The sequence below is a fragment of the Muntiacus reevesi genome, chromosome 2, assembly GCF_963930625.1.
Source record: "Muntiacus reevesi chromosome 2, mMunRee1.1, whole genome shotgun sequence".
NCBI lineage: Eukaryota > Metazoa > Chordata > Mammalia > Artiodactyla > Cervidae > Muntiacus > Muntiacus reevesi.
This window is the reverse complement of record NC_089250.1, coordinates 86,153,960-86,173,835: the sequence shown is the minus strand read 5'-3', so window position 1 is coordinate 86,173,835 and position 19,876 is coordinate 86,153,960. Positions and strand designations below refer to the sequence as shown.

General features: G+C 40.7%; 1 protein-coding gene and 1 non-coding gene across 2 annotated transcripts; both read right to left on the bottom strand.

The window, feature by feature from the left end:
- Positions 1 to 4,160: 4,160 nt before the first annotated feature.
- TOMM20 (translocase of outer mitochondrial membrane 20) lies at positions 4,161 to 17,995 on the bottom strand. Its single transcript, XM_065922287.1, has 5 exons — positions 17,740 to 17,995; positions 11,974 to 12,020; positions 10,196 to 10,277; positions 6,774 to 6,916; positions 4,161 to 5,380 (listed from the first exon to the last, which is right to left on the bottom strand). Exons 1-5 carry the CDS (start codon positions 17,858 to 17,860, stop codon positions 5,336 to 5,338), a joined length of 438 nt encoding a protein of 145 aa, XP_065778359.1. The 5' UTR covers positions 17,861 to 17,995; the 3' UTR covers positions 4,161 to 5,335.
- LOC136162253 (small nucleolar RNA SNORA14) lies at positions 17,138 to 17,272 on the bottom strand. Its single transcript, XR_010662062.1, has one exon. It is a non-coding gene; the product is annotated as a small nucleolar RNA SNORA14 (small nucleolar RNA).
- Positions 17,996 to 19,876: the final 1,881 nt, after the last annotated feature.

The following is a 19,876-nucleotide window of genomic DNA, read 5'->3' as shown; positions in this document are numbered from 1 at the left end:
GACAACTACAAAGTTATCCTCTTCAAACAGTAAGGAGGGAGAGCAACTGTGTGTGAACACTGCGCAGAGGTCAGAGTAGTACCTTCAGCCTCTACGGGTCCAAGGCTGTGTTACTCGGGGTAAGCTGAGACGTTCTGGTTTAAAAACTTCAAAGGTGTCTGCTTGACCAAGGAAACAATGGAAAGGCCAGCGCAGTATGTCTGCCTTCTGATGCGATAAAAGGCAGGGTCGGCTGGGTTTGAGGCCTTCTGTGGAATTCCAGCGGGACCTAGCTGCTGTCCCTGAATGTGCAGGCCACACGACGCAGAGAGGCGTGTGCAGCGCATCAGCACCACGCCGCTGCTCAGATCAAGCCCCAGGTGAGGGACAGCGTCTGCCTTTGCCCCGCTGCACTCCCCACCTCTAGCCTGTCAGTACTACGTCAAAGTACTTGACTCCCTTAACAGTTCTTAGTGGGAATTAAACCACGATCTACTACCTCAAAAATTACATGGTACAATTCATCACATACACATATAACTTAGTTAATATAATTATATATTTAAACATTATACGTAAAATGTCCCAGACAACCTCAATCTAAAAAGGGGGGGAAATCCATCTGATTCACTCCAAGATATAAATGTGGAGTAAAAACTTAAAAATGCACAACTAGAGTGCTTAGCGGATGTAATTTCTGCTTAGTTGAATTTATTTCCCCCCCCAAAATTCCTAAAATACATCCAGTGGCTTGAACGTAGCCTGGTAAGTGATGGCCTGTATGGGGGGCTTCCACTACAGGGGGCAGGGTTAAGCATATCTCATTTTTAGAGTGCTATAGTACATCATCTGTGACCTTAACACAGCTTAAGTTCTTCTCTATAAGCATTTCCTATTCACATTTTCCACTTCACCACTGAGCATCACTGTCTGTGTCACACTCCTGACTCCGACACCAGCAATATCACCAAAACCAGGGAACTTGCTAGAAATGCTGATTGATACATGTTCCTCCCAGATTTGTTGCCCAGCAATCTGCTGTTAACAAGGCTTCCACGTGATTCTGATACATCTCAAGCTGGGAAAACATCGTTACTACCTAATCCTCACCTGTTGACATGAAAGCAGGGAGGGGTTCTTAACCTGGGATCTGTGAATGCTCTTAAGTTGAACACAATTGTCAACTGGGGAGAAGGTGCACAGGTGTCAACTTTCTCAAAGGAATGGCGACCAAGAAACTGAATTCAGCTTTGAATCACCAAACTCAGCAGAATTCACTTCTGCAAATATATGCCAAGATATTCTCCAAGCCTTAATAGCACTTAAACAGTTGCGGCACAAACAATAATAAAAACTCCATTTTTTTGTTACAGAAAAAATTTTTTTGTATGGTAGACCAATTTTCTCAAAAATCTCTTGCAGTAACATTAACAAACACTCTGGTCTACAGGCCGATTCAACAAGGTCAGAAAGGCAGGTAAATGATAAACTCCTGAACTTAACTGAGAAGTAAAAGGATTCAAATGTTTACTGCCTGCCTACCACACAACTGGAACCAGGCTTCACACACTTTACATGGGACGTGAACCTAAGTTCTATTTATCTTAACAGAACAGCACTGATACTACCAGGTAAGCCCTCGTTTTAAATGCTCTTCAAGTACAAACTGTGGAGACAATGGTGGAGAACCCGAGCGTACCTTCTCTCATGAGTACATCAAAATCACAACTGCTGATCTGTCAATTAAAAAGGCTGGAATCTACAAAAAGATAACTCTACGGTCAAAGACATAATGAGCCCCATACCAGGCTCCCCAGACTGGGGGTCCAGCATTAGGAGGAACCCCCATAGCATTTGGCTTTGAAGGCCAGTAGGGCTTGGTCACAGGAACCCCCAGCACTGAGGGAAAAGGAGATTTCACTCCGGGAGTGTGCACACAATGTCCAGCCCGTGACAAAAGCGGCAACCCCACAAAAGACTGGGCCAGACCTACCTGCTGGTCTTCGAGGGTCTCCCGGGCAGGTGGGGAGCAGCTGTGGCTCTCTGGGGTCATGTGAGCTGGCGGCAGACGCAGCTGGGACCTATGTTAACTCCATCTAGAAGCAGACACTTTTTCCATCTTTGGCAGTGAGACCTGGCCCCGCCCGACAACCTGTGGGCTCCTATGCTGGGACTCACAGGCCAGACAACCCACAGGGCAGGAACAGAGCCCCACACCACCTTTAGACACGCCCCTGCCCACCAGAGGGCCAAGACCCAGCTCCACCCACGAGCAGGCGTGGGCCAGCACCTCCCATCAAGAAGCCTGAAACAAACCTCCAGACCAGCCTTGCCCGCCCAGCGGCAAACACCAGAAGCAAGGCAACTAGCAATCACTGGTCAGAGCCCACCTGGGTCCTCAGCCCCTAGGTGACAAGAGGGAAGTGTACTGCTGGGACACAGAACATCTACAGAGGGCCACTTCTTCAAGAAGCCTAACTACGCTACTACACAGATAAAAATACAAATAGAAACTTAAAAATGAGATGGCCACACAGCAGGTTCCAGATGAAGGAAAAAGATAAAACAACATAAAACCCAGAGAACTAAGTGGAGCGGAGGTGGTCAGTGGCCAGCCTACCGGAAAGCGTTCAGAGTAACGGCTGTAAAGGTGATCCAAGAACTCGGGAAATGGATGCCCAGTGAGATTTCAAGACGTTTTCAGCAGAGAAAATATACAGAGCAACCAAGTAAGAGTTGAAGACTCTAATGTTCAGCAATTATGTGTCTAGAAGGAAAAAAACTTTTGGTACCAGCAGTAGTTTTTAACACAATATAGCTATAGCTTTCAAAAGTGGTATCTAATTTTTCATGCCAAACAGAAGGTGTAAAAGTGGGAAGTGACTCATTTTCTTGGGCTTCAAAATAACCGTGGCAAACCTAGACAGCGTATTAAAAAGCAGAGACATCACTTTGCCAACAAAGGCCTGGTTTTTCCAGTAGTCATGTACAGATGTGAGAACTGGACCATAAAAAAAAGGCTGAGCACCAAAGAACTGATACTTTTGAATTGTGGTGCTGGAGAAGACTCTTCAGAGTGCACTGGACTGCAGGGAGTTCAAACCAATCAATCCTAGAGGAAATCAGCCCTGAACATTCACTGGTAGGACCAATGCTGAATGAAGCTGAAGTTCCAAAACTCTGGTCATTTGATGCGAAGAGCCGACTCACTGGAAAACACCCTAGTGCTGGGAAAGACTGAAGGCAAAAGGAGAAGGGAGAGGCAGAGGATGAGATGGTTAGATAGCATCACTGACTCAATGGACATGAGTTTGCATGAACTCCGGGAGATAGTGAAAGACAGGGAAGTCTGGCATGCTGTAGTCCATGGGGTCACAAAGAGTCGGACACAACTTAAGTGACTGAACAATTTTTAAAGCACCAAAACTGTCATTTAAGTAAGATGTACTGGGCAAAATCAGCTCTACTGTAAGCACTTTACTGCCTCTGCAGTAAGCATTAAGCAAAGCTGATTATTTTCCATAAAGCCAAGTGACACCTAGCTTGGGCTGCATGAGGGTTCACAAAGGCATACAGGAAGCATCCCCTCCTAAAACCTAGGCCGACCCCTCCTCCTCTCTTGGCCAGCTGTCTGCCCCTTGCTCTTTTCTCACCTGTAACCCCCGACTGTCCCCGTCCGTCCCCTTTTGGCAAATGCAGGACAGAACACTGCTTCCTAGTTGCACGGCCAATCACTGACTGAGCACCACTGGACTATTTTGGATTTGGGATCCTACTAGGAAAATGAGCCGATCAACAGGATTGTAGTGTTCACCTCATCCCACCTCAACCCCCAAAGAGCATGCAGGGTTGTCACTGAAAACAAGGACTGTTTAAGGGTTCAGGATCACAAGCCTGAAAGGTTCCTGAGGAAGAGTTACCAGGAAGTGTGAGTGGCCTAGTCTGATGTTCTTATTGCACAGATGAGAATATTGGAGTCCAGAAATGTAACATGGACTTGCCTAAGGCTAGGTGACTATCCAGATGCGGAAGCTAAAACCATCCTCCAAACTCTTTCTGCTATATCACAACCACCACAAAACCCTATTAAGAAAAAATATTGAGTACACAGTAAAGGTCTCTCCACAGACTTTCAGACAGAATAAAGGCAATCTGTACAATGAGAAATGCCACTCAACAGACACCACTAAGTACCAAGGATCTTTATTCTTAGGTCTGATATTCAATCTGTGGCTGCAGATAATACGTCACTATTTAGAGAATAAAAGGTCCCGTTATCTTCATTCAAGTCTTCAGCCACAAAGTTACACCTTATTCTCATACAAGATAAGGGCTGGTAGGGAATTAAGGAGGTACACTGAGGAGAAAAGCAAAAGGGAACAAACACTTTTACAAGCATATCGTCCCAGTTACCGTGAAGGTTACGTTTCAGGTTAATTTACAAAAGTAGTGACAGAACCATGATTTCAGTGAAAATCAACACGTTATACCTTTTAAAAAACCAATTCAGAAATACTAAGTCAGGCAAGCATGCAAAATTCAGAGTATAAAAAAATGCAAGGGCTGGCGGCCCAAACAGGTATTTCCCTCAGAAAGAGGGATTTGAAAATGCTGCACAGAACCAAAGGAATTAGAAGCTGAATTAGCAGACCCATTTCCTCAGTTTATATATGAGGCAAGTGGGCAAACATTAACTGGTAAAGCTTACTCAGCCAGATTAAGAATGTACAGACATCTAATTCCTGGTGCTATCTGCAACTACATGTATCTAAAATACAAGGAGATAAATATCCAGAACACATCAAACCCACTGATTTAAAGAAAACATTTCAAGGGTGGGGGTGAAGTTGTTATTATAGCATAGCAGCACATTACACATATTTAAGAGATTAAATGGAAAGAAATAATCTCTTATTTTAATGCTCAGTTTTGATCAACACAAGTTTCCAGCCAACTTTCTGATGTAGAGCAAAGCAAGTATATTCTTCAGTTTTCTTCTACGCTTTTTTGGGCCTATCTTTCAAAACTAAGCACTGGGTATTTTTAATGTAAGTAATGGGATGTTATATGTACATTCTAATTACACATTTTAGGAATAAACAAAATGCATATTTCAGTAATTCATAGTGTATTTATAAAATGAAAAGCTCTCTATCAAAATACACTTTTCACTGGGAAAAATAAATAAAACAGACAAATGGATCTACACAAAGTAAAAATTAACTTTGGTAGACTTCACTGTGGAGGACAGTCCATAACAAGCTCATCTGCCCTTACTCCCCCAGAGCCGATCATCTTCCGAGTTAAGATTTTAAAAATATGTTTTAATTGATATCATTATGTTGATATTTGTTTCTCATTCCACATCATCTTCAGCCAAGCTCTGAGCACTTACAATTCTCTGAAAGAGAAAATATTTATAAAATTATACTTATAAATTTTTATAAGCATTTAACCAGAATTCTAAGTTCAACATAAAATGCTTTTTTGATCTCAATCAAATCTCACTGAAGTTTACCCATATTAAAATGTCAATATTTAACACTTCATACACCATTTTTACTTAAGAAAATAATCTCTGTCAGCCCCATCTCAACATTCAAGTCAATAAAATAAAGGAAGCGTAACATTATATTGTGTCATGTTAGTCAATTTTTTAACTAAAAAAAGAATTTAAGATTTCTATTCACTCCCATATGAACTAAAAATAATGATTAGTGTTTTAGTGACCATTCTATCCTCCAAACATTTCCCTCTCTGGCCTGTAAATCGTCAGTCATTATACAAAGAAGGAATATAGTATTCCGAAATATCAGTATTTTAAAAATACTGCCACGTAACACGGCACAAGTGAACTAAGTAAGAGAGGCCATTCTTATTGAAGAATTCAAGGTTCATCCTGAAATCACCCATATTTCAAAAGACATCATCCTCAGGTCAATTTTCCAAAAGCACTATGCTATGCTGTCTTTCAAAAGGTGAATAATGTTAAGAGGATTCTGACAATAGACTGGGAACCACATTCATTAGGATCAAAAAATAAAATAAAAAGGATCAAAATCCAGTTTCTTGCCCTTTCAATTCTTTCCTTTAGATCTTTGGGACCTTTTTCTTCTCAGTCCTTTTCCAATCCAGATGAGTAAAAGTTCAGTTTAAAGAATTAACCAGTCATTTTAATTAATTTTCAATTATATCAACCATGAAAATTCATTTAATAGACATAATATTCCAAAAAGTAGAGTCATTGGGGCTCCTTGAGTATTTAAAATGAATGGGATGCGTTTTAATCAACTTGTAAGTTATGTTTAACCTATTGTATCAATAAGGATGTATCTGAACAGTTCCTTAAACTCAAAGCCCAACTCAGTATTAGCAGAGACACTGAGGCCTTCAGCTAAGTGAAGTCTGAGGGAGCCACAGGCCTTCAAGGATCTGATTTCTAGGCTATGCCATCTTGGTTCCTTTTTCCTTTGCCACTTAACCGAGAGGTCTCACAAAAGAGGCGGCAAAAAACTAGGTTTAGAAAGCAGCTGGGAATGATCTCAATTTGGGGATCTGAACATCAAGGCGTGAGATTGAGCGCTAGAGAGACTTACTTCCAATCAGCCTCCTGGGCACAATCACTAGATTTTATGCCCCTGAGTTTGGATGTTTTTCTGTTAGTTGAGCACTGACATCTCTAGTACTATTTTCATTCCATGGAGGAGAGTCTCATGTCATCATGTTCACTAGGCTCATTTTTAAATGCCAAACCCTCAGATTCTACTCACTTATGTAACAGTTCAAATCTTTACCTGACTAATTGTTGGGAGCTTAGTCAGAAGCATCTGGAACACTGGTGGTGGAAGAGTTTGTTGCAACACTTGCAGTAACTGCTGTGGCTGTCCACACACAGCAATTGCATTTGTCAGATGGTCCACACCCTTCTCATATTCACCTGCAAGATTTACATAAAAATACTGTGTAATTGGAAAAGCCTTTGCCTTTATCCAAAATTCAACCCTAAAGTCTTCACTATAACTCCAAGTGATAATGACCAAAATCACCACGCAGGTAAAATCTAGAAAATACAGTACACTCGTATAACTAAGAAGCTGCCAACAAGAATAAGTCAGATTATGTGTATGAAGGGATTTCAACACCACTTTCAAAGGGGGAGAAATTAAGGTACAGAAATGTCTAAGTTTACTACTAGATATATACTGGGTATTTATTTCTCAAAGATTACTTAAGTTGCTAACAATGAAACAGCACATTTTTATGAGGAGAGAGAACTGGAAGACTGGGGGACTGAGGTGGACAGCCCCAATTTCACTTTAAACTAACCCCTTATACTATGTGAATATTACCACATGCAAGTAGACACCTAAAGGCCTTTAATCTCTTCTGAACCTAGTCATCATTGGCGGCCATCCTCTCTGCAGATCCAACAGCAAGCAAAGCCTAAGAATCCTGTATATCCAGGATATACTGATACAATGACACAACCTCAATAATGGTCAACCTGTCATCTTGAGCTTCCTTCACATGGAATGTTGCTACAACTTTCATAAAACTTCTGTTGGCTGGACGGCCAGGTCTCAAGTGGTACCTTGAGGAGCAGCATAGAAAGCAGCATTTAATCCTCTTAGGACATAGCAGAGCAAGATCAAACCAAATGTTACAAGATGAAAGTCACCATCCCTCCTCTGCTGGGCAGAATGCTCTCCCTTTCCTCAATGCCTAGGCTCTCTCTCAGCAAATTCAAAGTGCAGCCTGAAGGAGACCTGAAAATGTTTCCCTGGTTTATCTCAGGTTCTCCTACACTTGTTATACACAGTTTCACTGATTCTCTTACTCATTGAGTGCTGATCTTTCTAGGCTTGCTAAGTAATTTAATGTAGGGACTGGACCATTTCTAACTCTTTAGGTGAAAATAAACAAATTCTAATTAGGTCAAAAAATTAGGATTCTGGGGCGGTAAATATATCCAAGACTAGGAGGGTGGCACCTCCAGAGAAGGCATAAAAGTTCTCCACCCCCTAACCCTGTGCATCTCCTGCAGCTGGTTACTCCTGAATAGTATTATTTATAATAAACCAGTAAACACAAAAGTTTTCCAACCCTGAGTACAAATGGGACCAAGTAAGGGACTGGTAAATGAAGAGGAACTGCCTGCTACATAACATTTTTATTTAAACTACTTAAATTGAAGAAAGCTTTAATTCTACAAAGCAGCATTAAAAACTGAAAATATAAGGCACAGGTCTTCCACATAGGACTGGACCTCCCATCAGGGACACAACAGCTCCACTGACTTGGAAATTAAGATGCCCCAATGGCCACCGAATCCTCAGGCCACTGAATTTATAGGCAATAGAGGAGCTCACAGTATTGTCTGAGAATATTAATTCTGATTATTAAATGGAAATAAATGGAGCTGCTACCAGAGTGGTATGTATAGAACCCAGGGGATCCTCAGTTGAGACACCTCCTAAAACTTCTAAACACACTGGAAACCGTTTATGAACAATCACAGCAATTTAGTTCAGAAATGAAACAATTTCCTCTCCCCACTGCAGCCTTGATCCTCCTCACCTATCCTGAGATACTGCTCAGTTATTACAGATGAAGACACCTGCACAAGGGAGGCCGCGTCAAGCAATGAGGCTCACTGTCGAAACTGCTTATGCTTTCTCACGGGTTACCTTTCCCTAATTCTAACCTCAGGCTGGTTCGGAGGATTCCACCAGAATAAAGGCAGCTTGGCAGCTGAGTTACGTAACTCTTGGGGGTGTGCTAGGCTGAAATGTGGAATATAAGCTTGAAATAAAGAACAAAAAACACTTCCCTATCCTTTCCTGACCCCCTCACTCCCCTCACCATGAGTTAACTGTTCTTGTCAATACAGATCTAACAGCTCAAATCAAAGAGAAACGGCCACACTAAGTGGCCGTTAGATAATCAAGTAATTGGGAGAGCATTACAGTAGCTTAGATAAATTTTTTTTACATTATGTTTATTTTGGAGGCTAGAAGGAAAATTTGATAGTCATAAACTGATCTTTATGAGTATGAAAAAATACTGACAGTATCTTTGCATAAATTGAAATATTACAATCTCTATCCTTAGACACAGATATTATACATGCTTTATTTTTCTTTCGTTATTAAAGTAATGAAATTATAGTCTCTCAAATGATCTTTATGAGGACTTAAGTGCTTTACTTTGCCCAATGATTAAAAATCTAGAAACGACCTGCACCATGTAGTTCAATAATGTCAAAACCTATTATAATACAAGGGTGAGAAGAAGAAAACCAAGTTAACACTTGATACCATTTCTACTAACGACAGCAACTGTTTCAAAGCTACTTTTGTGATAAAAGCTATTATGACAATAAAAATAAAAATACATTTAAGACACTCAAATATTGAATGAATTATGGTTCTCAAATTTGAAAAATGATCATTTGAATTTCGTAATTTTTTAGAAAGAATTCTTAATTCTATTGATGGAACACATAAAGCACAAAGCCTAAAGCCTAAATTCTGGATCAGATTTAGATCGCCATTTCTGAAAATCATATGCCATTAACTGTGTAACCTTGAACTGGCAAACTAAACTTCTCTGGGATGTATTAGTCATTCCTTCCTATAGGTACTGGGAAAGATCTGAAGATCAGATGAAGGAGTTGAGGAAATTATATTCCCAGATATTTCTCTCAGTTACTGTTTACGTATTACAATTGACTATATTCTTTCAAACTACTTTAAAAGCAACCTCATTTGTAAAGATTACTTATTTTCCTTGGATTATTAAAAGCCTCATATTATTAAATGCCTAAAAGCTTTTCTTGAAATATTTAGAATATCCCTTTAAAAAAATGTTTGTATTGAAGTATAGCTGACTAACAATTTTGGGATGGTCCCAAGTGAAGAGCGGAGGGACTCAGCCACACAGACATGTACTCACCCCCCAACTCCCCTCCCATTCCAGCAGCCACATAACACGAGCAGAGTTCCATGTGCTATACAGTAGGTTCTTGTCAGTTATCCATTCTCACATAGCAGTGTGTACATGTCCACCCCAAACTCCCTAATTATCTCCCGTCCCAGAAATTTTAAGAATATTTTTTAAAACTAGCTACACTGCACCAAAAAAAGCCCCTTATTACCATAAATTTAGTGTGAAGATTTTTATCTATTTTCCTAGTCTTTCAATGACTATTAATTACCTTGAGCTAGTAATTCTTCACCAAGCTGTATTTCTTCTAGAAAGAATTTCTGAACGGCTTCAGCATCTTTAAGATCAGGTAACTGTTTGGAAATAGAATATTTAGTAACTGGTTTACTCCAGGAATATATACAACACAAAAAAATTATGCCATTAAAAAACCAGCTCATTATGAAAGCTGACAAAAAGAAATTTACTCTTCAACAACACTCAAGGATAGGAGTTTAATATCTACTTTCAAATAAATGCAAGAAAAAGTCCTTTTTGATAAAACTGGTGTTTGAACAGTTCTTAGAAAACTGTGAACCAAACCTCAAGTTATAAGAGAGTACAGATAAATCTTTACCACAAAATATGAACTTTAAAACTTACATTATTTTTTGATGGCCATTATCATAGATTTTTATATAACTATATTGAGGAATATATAACTGTATAATCATGATCTATTTGTTGGGCATTTCAGCTGCTTCTTATTTTTGCTATTTCAAACAAGCAGCTTGATTTAAATAACTGTGCCTGTGTTTCTGTTTTGTGGTTTGTTATATATTACCAAATTGAATGATTACAATATATAAAGCCACCAGCTACATGCATTATCTTTGTAAAAAATGTAAACCAAGTATTTAAAAAGTCCCTTTTTATTTAAAAACCTAGACTACTAATGGAAGTTTCTGGTTCTTGAGTGTTATCATATACACTCTTATTACAGGTGTGTACAGTTATCAGACACCATGCTATGCTATGTACACAGTACAGTGTAAATACAACTATCATATGGACCAGGAAACCAAAAAATTCACAAAGTCTCTTTACGGCAGTGGTCTGGAACCAAACCAGAAATATCTTTGAATTATACCTGTAACACATCCATTTTCTATATCCTTAGAAAGAAAAGACTACTGAAAACATAATGAATACACTCCATAGTTTGGACATAACAGGGAAACAAAGTGACTGCCTCCCAGTTTCACCTTGCTATTATTACCATATCAAGTCAGTTAGCTGTGTTAATTACTCAAATGTAACATTATGGACATTTGTTACATATGTACATAAATGTAAACTGATCAAATCTTTTCACTGCTTCAACTTGCTTTAAAAAGAACTACTACTGATCCAGTAGGTCAAAGTCCTGGATATCCAGATGATGGAACTAATTTCAATTAAAAAAAAAAAAAGCTATATGCCCAGTGATTAACATTTACCTATACATATCACATAACGCTCTTTATAAAATAGATAAATAAATCTATGTAGTCATTAAAAATAATCATGACCATAGGATCTATGAAAAGAAAAAAAATGAGTAAGACTTATGTCTACATTTACATATTACAAGGTAAAAATTTGACAGGCAGTGGGATTGTGGCTCAGTGGGTGTGAATAATCTTATGTAACTTTCAGAATGAGTAAAGTGGTTCTACTAAAGAAAGTTTGGAGGAAAGAAAATTAAATTAGTAACAAATGTTTTGTTACTTGGGAGCAGCTAAGTGAAAAAGTTTGAACTTTTGGTAAGTGTCTTCAGAGCCTATCATCTTACCGCCCTCAAATATTGTTCACACAGTAAGTTGTCTGCTATGAGGCTGACAAAGGGGAAATAAGGAAGGACTGGAAAATCTGCAGGGGAACAGATCAAATAACTATTCTTATAAAGAAATTGTATTTAAAAAAAAAAGAAAGACATTGTATTTTAAAACATAAAATCAGTGTCTGATACCAATTAGCTTTCTCAAAATATATATTTGAAGCAGACTATTAAAAAAAACAGATTATTACCTTGGAAAGCCCAGCTCTCTCCTTGGCAAGCTTTTGTTTCTTTCTTCCTGCAAAAAAGGGAGTATTTTCATTTTATTATTATTAAAATGGGAATCAAAAGAAGTCTAATTGCTGTGGTACTCAGTCTATTTGCAAAACAGGACCAACTCAGGCTTTTCTTCTTGTGATTTGTCAGGGTCATAAAAATAGTTCACGTCAGCTACCGGCAACGGGACATTCCTGAACAGAAGCTTTGTCCTTCCCTCTGGGGTACCAGGATCGGCAGTTCGCAAAATAGAGATAATTAAGAGACTCAGCTGTTGGAACCATCCTAAGTACAGAAAGTCTTCTCCACCACCTCCAAAGGACAGGAAACATGACCAAGAAACAAGCCTCTGTTGGTATGATGGAGTTTTATTACTGAAATATAACTGGCCCTGTCTTTACTAAATTCTGAAAACTATCTGGGATTATTAAACAAGAAAAGAATTTAAAAAAAAAACAGCATTTGAAAAAGCTTTCTTGAGAAAAAGAGCACAGTATTTATGCATTTGGCAAAGGTAAGGGCGAAGAAAGGCAGCACTAAATAATCACTGCCAGTTAAAGGGAAACCTTCGCCCTACAGTCGGTAGGTTGCTTAGGTTTTTGATATGAACTAGTAATACTACAAACTCAGGAGTAAGTGACATTGTTTAAATCAATTAGTCAACCTTTAAAGTCAAATCAGTAGTAAGACACTAACAATACTTTAAGCTGCTGTTTAATTGCCTGGGCTTCCCTAGTAGCTCAGCAGGTAAAGAATCCACCTGCAATGCAGGAGACCCTGGTTCCATTCCTGGGTCAGGAAGATCCCCTGGAGAAGGGATAGGCTACCCACTCCAGTATTCTTGGGCTTCCCTTGTGGCTCAGATGGTAAAGAATCCGCCTGCAATGCAGGAGACCTGGGTCCAATCCCTGGGTTGGGAAGAACACCTGGAGAAGGGAATGGCTACCCACTCCAGTATTCTGGCCTGGAGAAGTCCATGGGGTAGCAAAGAGTTGGACACAACTGAGTGACTTTCACTTTAATTGTATACTCCATGAGAAAGGGTGCTGGCACAAGAAGCTTGGGTTTCCTTAATACCCCAGATCGTCCACTGGCTAGCAGTGTGACCTTGGACAACTTACAGTTAACTTACTATGCCTCTCTTTCTCCTCATGTAAACCTGGTTTAAGAACAATACCTGCTTCAGAGTTGATATGAGGATTACATGAGTTACTGTATTTTCAGTGCCTGGTTGGCACTATTGAGATATAAGCACTCAGGACTGAGCTCAATACCAACCAACGCCTCAGCTAAGGAGTTGCACTATGCTAAATAGTTAGGTTTGTTTCATTAACTAGTAAAAATTAGCAAAGGCACCATGTGGCTAAGAAAGGTAAAGCTCTAATACTTATTACCGGGATCTTTGGCAAATAAATATCAACTCTCAGAAGATCAGACATACTTTATTACTGTGAGAAACAAAACTCATAAAACAAGCAAATGTCCTCTTAAAAACCTTAAAGCATTCTACAAAGACAATTTTCAATGCATGAGTAGAGAGGCGGTGACCTAAGTGCACACAAATGGTTAATTTACTCTGGTCAGGGAATCTTTTCTAACTTATATTTACAAACTAGGTTTACCACCAGTATCTCTAGCAACTCTAGCCCCCAGATTACATAAAGTGCTACAACTCTAAGGCCTTAGCACTTTCAAAAATACATATATAGGTTAAAGCTGATCTTACTATTATTTTGTTCATCATTAGGCAACTGTGGAGAAACAAAATATATAACTTCAATTAAGGTTCAGCTCTCTTTTGGCAGAATGGACACCAGACTATATTAACTAGTTACTATAAAATATAAACGTGCTAGGAAGAGTACTAATATTGGACATGGAACACTTAATGTTAAAGATAAGCACTTGTTTTAGATTCAAGAGACACTAACCTACATGTTACTAATGAGCTTATTTATTTAGCCTCACAGCAACAGGAGGACAGGTACTAGTATTATCACCATGTTATCACCGAGATAATTTACCAAGATCACAACTAATGCATGATGGAGTGGCGACCCAAACAGGCAGCAGGATTTCAGCACACATGTGCTCAAACGTTACACTGCAGAGAAGTGAAGATATGCCCATCAATATAAAAGGCATCTCAGAAAGAAACATAGCAAGTTTGTGGAATAAACAGAGATATACAATTTGCTACGTCAGAATTTACAGAAAATGACAAAAGTGATAATAGTAGAAAAAAGCCTGACTTCCAAACACACACACATATATATGTGGTTTTTTAATGGAGTGGAGAAGAATGTATTATTGTTGCTGAATGCTTGGTAGTTACCAAATTTTAAGCTTGCTTAGCTGCTTTAAATTTACAGCAATAAGATTATTCTCACTCTACTTTCCTAAGACAACTAACTTGTTACATCAACTTATTTATCAAATAGTATCTCTGACAAACAGGCAGATAACAGACTGAAAAATCAAGGAGCTACTACATATTCAATCAGCAGACTGACACAATATTTGCAATAAATCAGTCCAAAGTGTCTCTGCGTAAACCTAACAAGTTAAAACAGACCAAAAAAGTACACACAAAATACAAAAAGTCCCGAATCTAAAGTAATCATTTAAAGGAGATTACTTCATATATTTTAAAATGAATCATTTCATACAGTGCTGTAAAATGAAAAACATCTGTAGTTGGTACTTTGTAGGTTACTTTTCATTTATTAGTGATTATTTAGATAAAAAGTATGCTGTAGGAGTTTCTGGTAATCTCACACTAATGGAAGGTAAGAAAAAAAATTGAATAAATTAGTGTTGACTTAACTTCAAACCTATTTTAAACAGCCTAAATCTCTTTTCCTAAAAAAGAAACCAAAAAACCTTCAGAAACACTGATTTGAAAAACTCTGTCCTCTTATTACAGATGTCAGTCAGTTTGCGGCTCAGTCCGACTCTTTGAGACCCCATGAACTGCAGCACACCAGGCTTCCCTGTCTGTCACCAACTCCCAGAGTTTGCTCAAACTCACGTCCATCTAGTCGGTGATGCCATCTAACCATCTTATCCTCTGTCCTCCCCTTCTCCTTTCTTCAATATTTTCCAGCATCAGGGTCTTTTCCCATGAGTCAGTTCTTCCATCAGGTGGCCAAGTATTGGAGCTGGAGCTTCAGCATCAATCTTTCCAATGAAGGTAGGGTGTGTAAGCCCCACCACAAAGTCACTGAGCAGAGAACACACAAGCTGGATAACAATTATACCAAAGAAGCTCTTGCACTGTTGGGAAAGTTCTAGGGTCTGCAAAAGATTTCCCAATGTGGGGATCCTGCAAAGGAACTGAGAAGCCCCAGGGAATTTGATTCTGGAGGCCAGTGGGATTTGATTACAAAACTTCCACAGGACTGGGGAAACAGACTCTTGGAAGGCACAAACAAAACTTTGTGCTCACCAGGACCCAGAAGAAAAGGAGCAGAAACCCCACAAGAGACTGAGCCAGACTTGCCCACTGAGTGTCCAGGAGTCTTCTGTGTAGGCGTGGCCTGCTGTGGGGTCGGGGCACTGAATACAACAGTCCTGGCGTAAGTCCTTTTGAAGGAGGCCATCATTACCCCTATCATAGGTCAAACTACCTGGAGGGAACAGTCCCACCCATCAACAGAAAATTGGATTAAAGATTCACTGAACAAAACCCAGATTCCCCCCAGTTAGTCTCTCTCAACAGGAAGCTTCCACAAGCCTTTTATCCTTATCTAGAGGGCAGACAGAACGGAAACCACAATTACAGAAAACTAACCAAACTGATCTCACAACAAACTGTGGATCACAGCCTTGTCCAACTCAATGAAACTATGAGCCATAGGGCCACGGTAAAGAGTTTGACAAAATGTGGTCCACTGGAGGAGGGAATGGCAAACCACTTCAGCATTCTTGCCTTGAGAACCCCATGAACAGCATTACAGATATAAATATTCTATTAGAAATTAAGCTAAGAAAATGAAAAATTAACTAAATTAACTAAACTGAAATCAATTACATCCCACAAATACAAAATACCCTCAAGTTCTTAAAATGAGTCAACCATACAGACTTTAAAATAGACTGCAAAATCACTCTTTACTTGCTAAAGAAAATACAAAATAACAACTATATTCATAAACAATCTTCAGCATTCATCAATTTCCATGTGTCAGGTACTATACTAAATTCTACATTATAATTTTTTTTAAAAGAAGGAAACTAAAGCTTGAAATTTGTTGCCCAAGATTATCCAGCTACTAATTCAAGCCTGAACACTTTATTAGGCTACTACTGAAACTAGAAATTCATGGATGATTAAAAAAAAACACGTAAAAATAACAGATTTCTCAATTTGTTCAAAATGACACCTTTTATTATTTCTTCAACCAAAAATTAATTTTCTCAAGGTTTTCAATAACAGGATGCCAACAATTCCAAAGGAAGGGTTAATCCATTCTTTACAGAGATCTACTACCACACCACCACTGCCCAACTATTTCTTGGAAGCTACAGAAAATGATAAAAATTCCAATAATTACATTTACAGCAGTTTATAGGATCGTCTCCATGTCAAGAATGGTGGCGAGCACATCAAACATTTTAATCTTCACAAAACCAACAAGAGGCAATACCTGATTTTGCAAGCTAAGAAAATTAAGACTCAGAAAACCCAAGATCATACTGTTAATCTGTGACTAACTTGGGTCAGGAAACTCAGTGTCTGAATCCAAAGCAGCATTATTTCCATTAGTCTACCTAACCATAAATTAAAAAATCACCTCTATATCCTTTCTTCCTGAGACACAAGAGAGCCAGAATCAGATATCATATTGCAGATGGTGTAAGAGCGGCAGTTTCCAGTAAGGTAGTCCTAGCCACGTGTGACCCAACGACACGTGAAATTCTAATCATTTCTTTGTATTTTTCTGGGCTTTAGTAATTGACCTATACATTCTAGTTTCAGGAACTATTCTGACTGAGCAACCCAGGTAGATTACAAAATTATTTCTTAATGCAACAAATTTTCTCTTCCGTTGCTGCGAACGAGCATAATACCTCCGAAATTCAAAGATCACGGAAGGTTTCGGCGACACGATTTCCTTCTTGTAAATCTCTTTTAAAAGATGTCGCAGGTATGAAATAAGACTGAGCCACAGGAAACGAGCAGCCTTTTGGACGCCCCTGCGATTTCTATAGCATTCACTCATATCTTGGAAGCCTTTACAGTGGAGCTACCAAGAGGGTTTAAGAATGCATGCAACCTCATCGTTTGAGAATGATACTGAGTTGGATTTGCAGGTTCAGTCTAAGCACAAATTCGTAAAAAAAAAAAAAAAAAAAAAAACCCACAACAAAACCCCCAAAAAAACAGCCCCCGACTTTCGAGTTCGGATGAGGTGAAAACAGATAAACAGCAAAAAAGAGCCACAACCCCCTAAATTATAATACAAACGAATCTGCACTTACACGGTACATGTTTAGGGAAAACAAAATGGGAAAAACCGTTCCTCCAAAATGGAGGGACTCGTTCGCTGGCACACGGGCCGGGAGCAACCCTGGGAGCGGCGCCATCACCTTCCTCGGGCGTGTGCGCTCAGGGCCCTAGACCCTGCAGCACCACGCGGCCGCCCAGCACGCGGCGGGTCTGCCGGCGGGAAGCAGGGGACAAGGGCGCCGCGGGAGGCGGGGGGGAGGGAGGCCCAGGGAACCGGAGACCCACTCACGTTCTCGCAGCCTGTTCTTGAAGTTGGGGTCACTTCGTCTCTTGCGGTCGAAATAAATGCAGTAACCGATGAAAAGGGCCCCGCACACGCCGGCGGCGATGGCGCTGTTCCGGCCCACCATCGTCTCTCCACAGAAGAGCCGGGTCGGCTGCGGCGGGGCCCGCAAATAAGCCGTTGACCGCGAAACCTCGGATCCGAGTGCGCGGCTGGGCCCCGACGCCCGCCGCGAGGGACGCGGAAAGGCGGAACATGCGTCACTTCCGGCCCCTGCGCCGAAGCCCCCGGGGATGTCCGCAGCAGTGCCTGAGCGGAGGCCCCCGCGCCGCCTCTGCGCCTGCACAGGTGCTTCAGCTCCCCTGTTCGCGTCGGAGTCGAGATTTTGCGCGAGGTCGCGCACGTCCTTAGGAGCCTTTGAGCTTGACGTAATGAGGGCGGCACGTGGCCGTCGTGCGCACACTCCAAATTGTGTGTAGCTGACTTCCTTGCTTGTGTCAAAGATGGAAGCAAATGCTTCATCTTTTTATGTTATTCAGGCACCCTGTAACTCTTGTTTGAATTCAGTTTCATTTGGTTTTCAAGCTCAGTCACAATCTGTTTTGCAGCAAGGACCATAATCTAGTGATTCGATTTCAAAAGATTGTTATGGTATAGGCTCAAGAATGAAAGAAAATTAAATGGAGCGATCCCTGGAAAAGGATAACGGGTAAGAGACACAATGAAGAAAAAAAAAAAGTTGAGTTGTCAAGTTGTCATGCCCACTGAAGACTTTATGTGTGTAGTTTAAATTTGAAAAGACATAGACGGGATCCTCTGAAACCTTTGGGGTAATAGGAATGTTTATTATAGACTGTAGTGTTCTGACACTTTATGCTAAGGAGATGGTTCATGATGGGGCTACCCTGAAAGACCAGGATTGTGATTAGAGGGTTGGGACTTTGATCTGGGTAGTATCAGCCCTATTTCTGGGGGAAAGAGGGGAAGGAGGCTGGAGAACAACTTCATGGAGTTCAGCTTCATGACCTACATGCTGCTGCTGCTGCTGCTACGTCGCTTCAGTCGTCACCGACTCTGTGCGACCCCATAGACGGCAGCCCACCAGGCTCCTCCGTCCCTGGGATTCTCCAGGCAAGAATACTGGAGCGGGTTGCCATTTCCTTCTCCAAAGCATGAAAGTGAAAAGTGAAAGTGAAGTCGCTCAGTCGTGTCCGACTCTTCGCCACCCCATGGACTGCAGCCTACCAGGATCCTCCGTCAATGGGATTTTCCAGGCAAGAGTACTGGAGTGTATTGCCATTTCCTTCTCCATCATGACCTACATTCAGTTCAGTTCAGTCGCTCAGTCCTGTCCGACTCTTTGCGACCCCATGACCTACATAGGGAAGCCCAAATGAAGGCTCTGGACATGGAAGCATGTGCACTTCCAAGGTTGGCAGTACTCTGTCTACTTAGTAATCAACGTGCCATGTACCTGGAGGGTGAGGTGTTCTGTCTTCTGGGAGGTGTTCAGGGAGGGAACAACAGAAGCTTTGAATTTGGGACTCTCCCATACCTTTCCCTTGTGCACACCTCTCCTCTTTCCCTTTGGCCCGTTTTGGTTTTTTTCTTTTTTGGCTGCACAGCAAGGCTTGTGAAATCTTAGTTCCCTGACCAAAGGTTGAACCCAGGACTTCAGCAGTGGAGGTGCTGAGTCCTAACCACTGGACTACCAGGGAATTCCCTGGCTGCATTTTATTTATATCCTTTTGCTGTAATAAAAACTGTAATCATAAGTATAACATGTTCTTGAGTTCTGTGATTCCTTATGGTGAACCTGAGAGGTAGCAGGAACCTCCAAATTACTGGCTGTGGCGTGGAGACACATCTCCCCCGTATTTGTGGCCGGTGTATTCTCATACAACCATCTTGTAGGGGACTTTCCCCATAGCATGAAGTCTGGGTCACCTCTAGGGTGGATGGTGTCAAGTTATTGCAGGGCACTTATGGAGACATTTAGCTGACATTCCTAACCTGGTCCAAGGGCTTGGGAAAGCCCTTTTGCTTGAGTGATAATGAACCTGTGCCTGCTAAGCCACTTCGGTCATGTCCGACTCTCTGTGACCATGTGAACCTTCCAGGCTCCTCTGTCTGTGGGATTCTC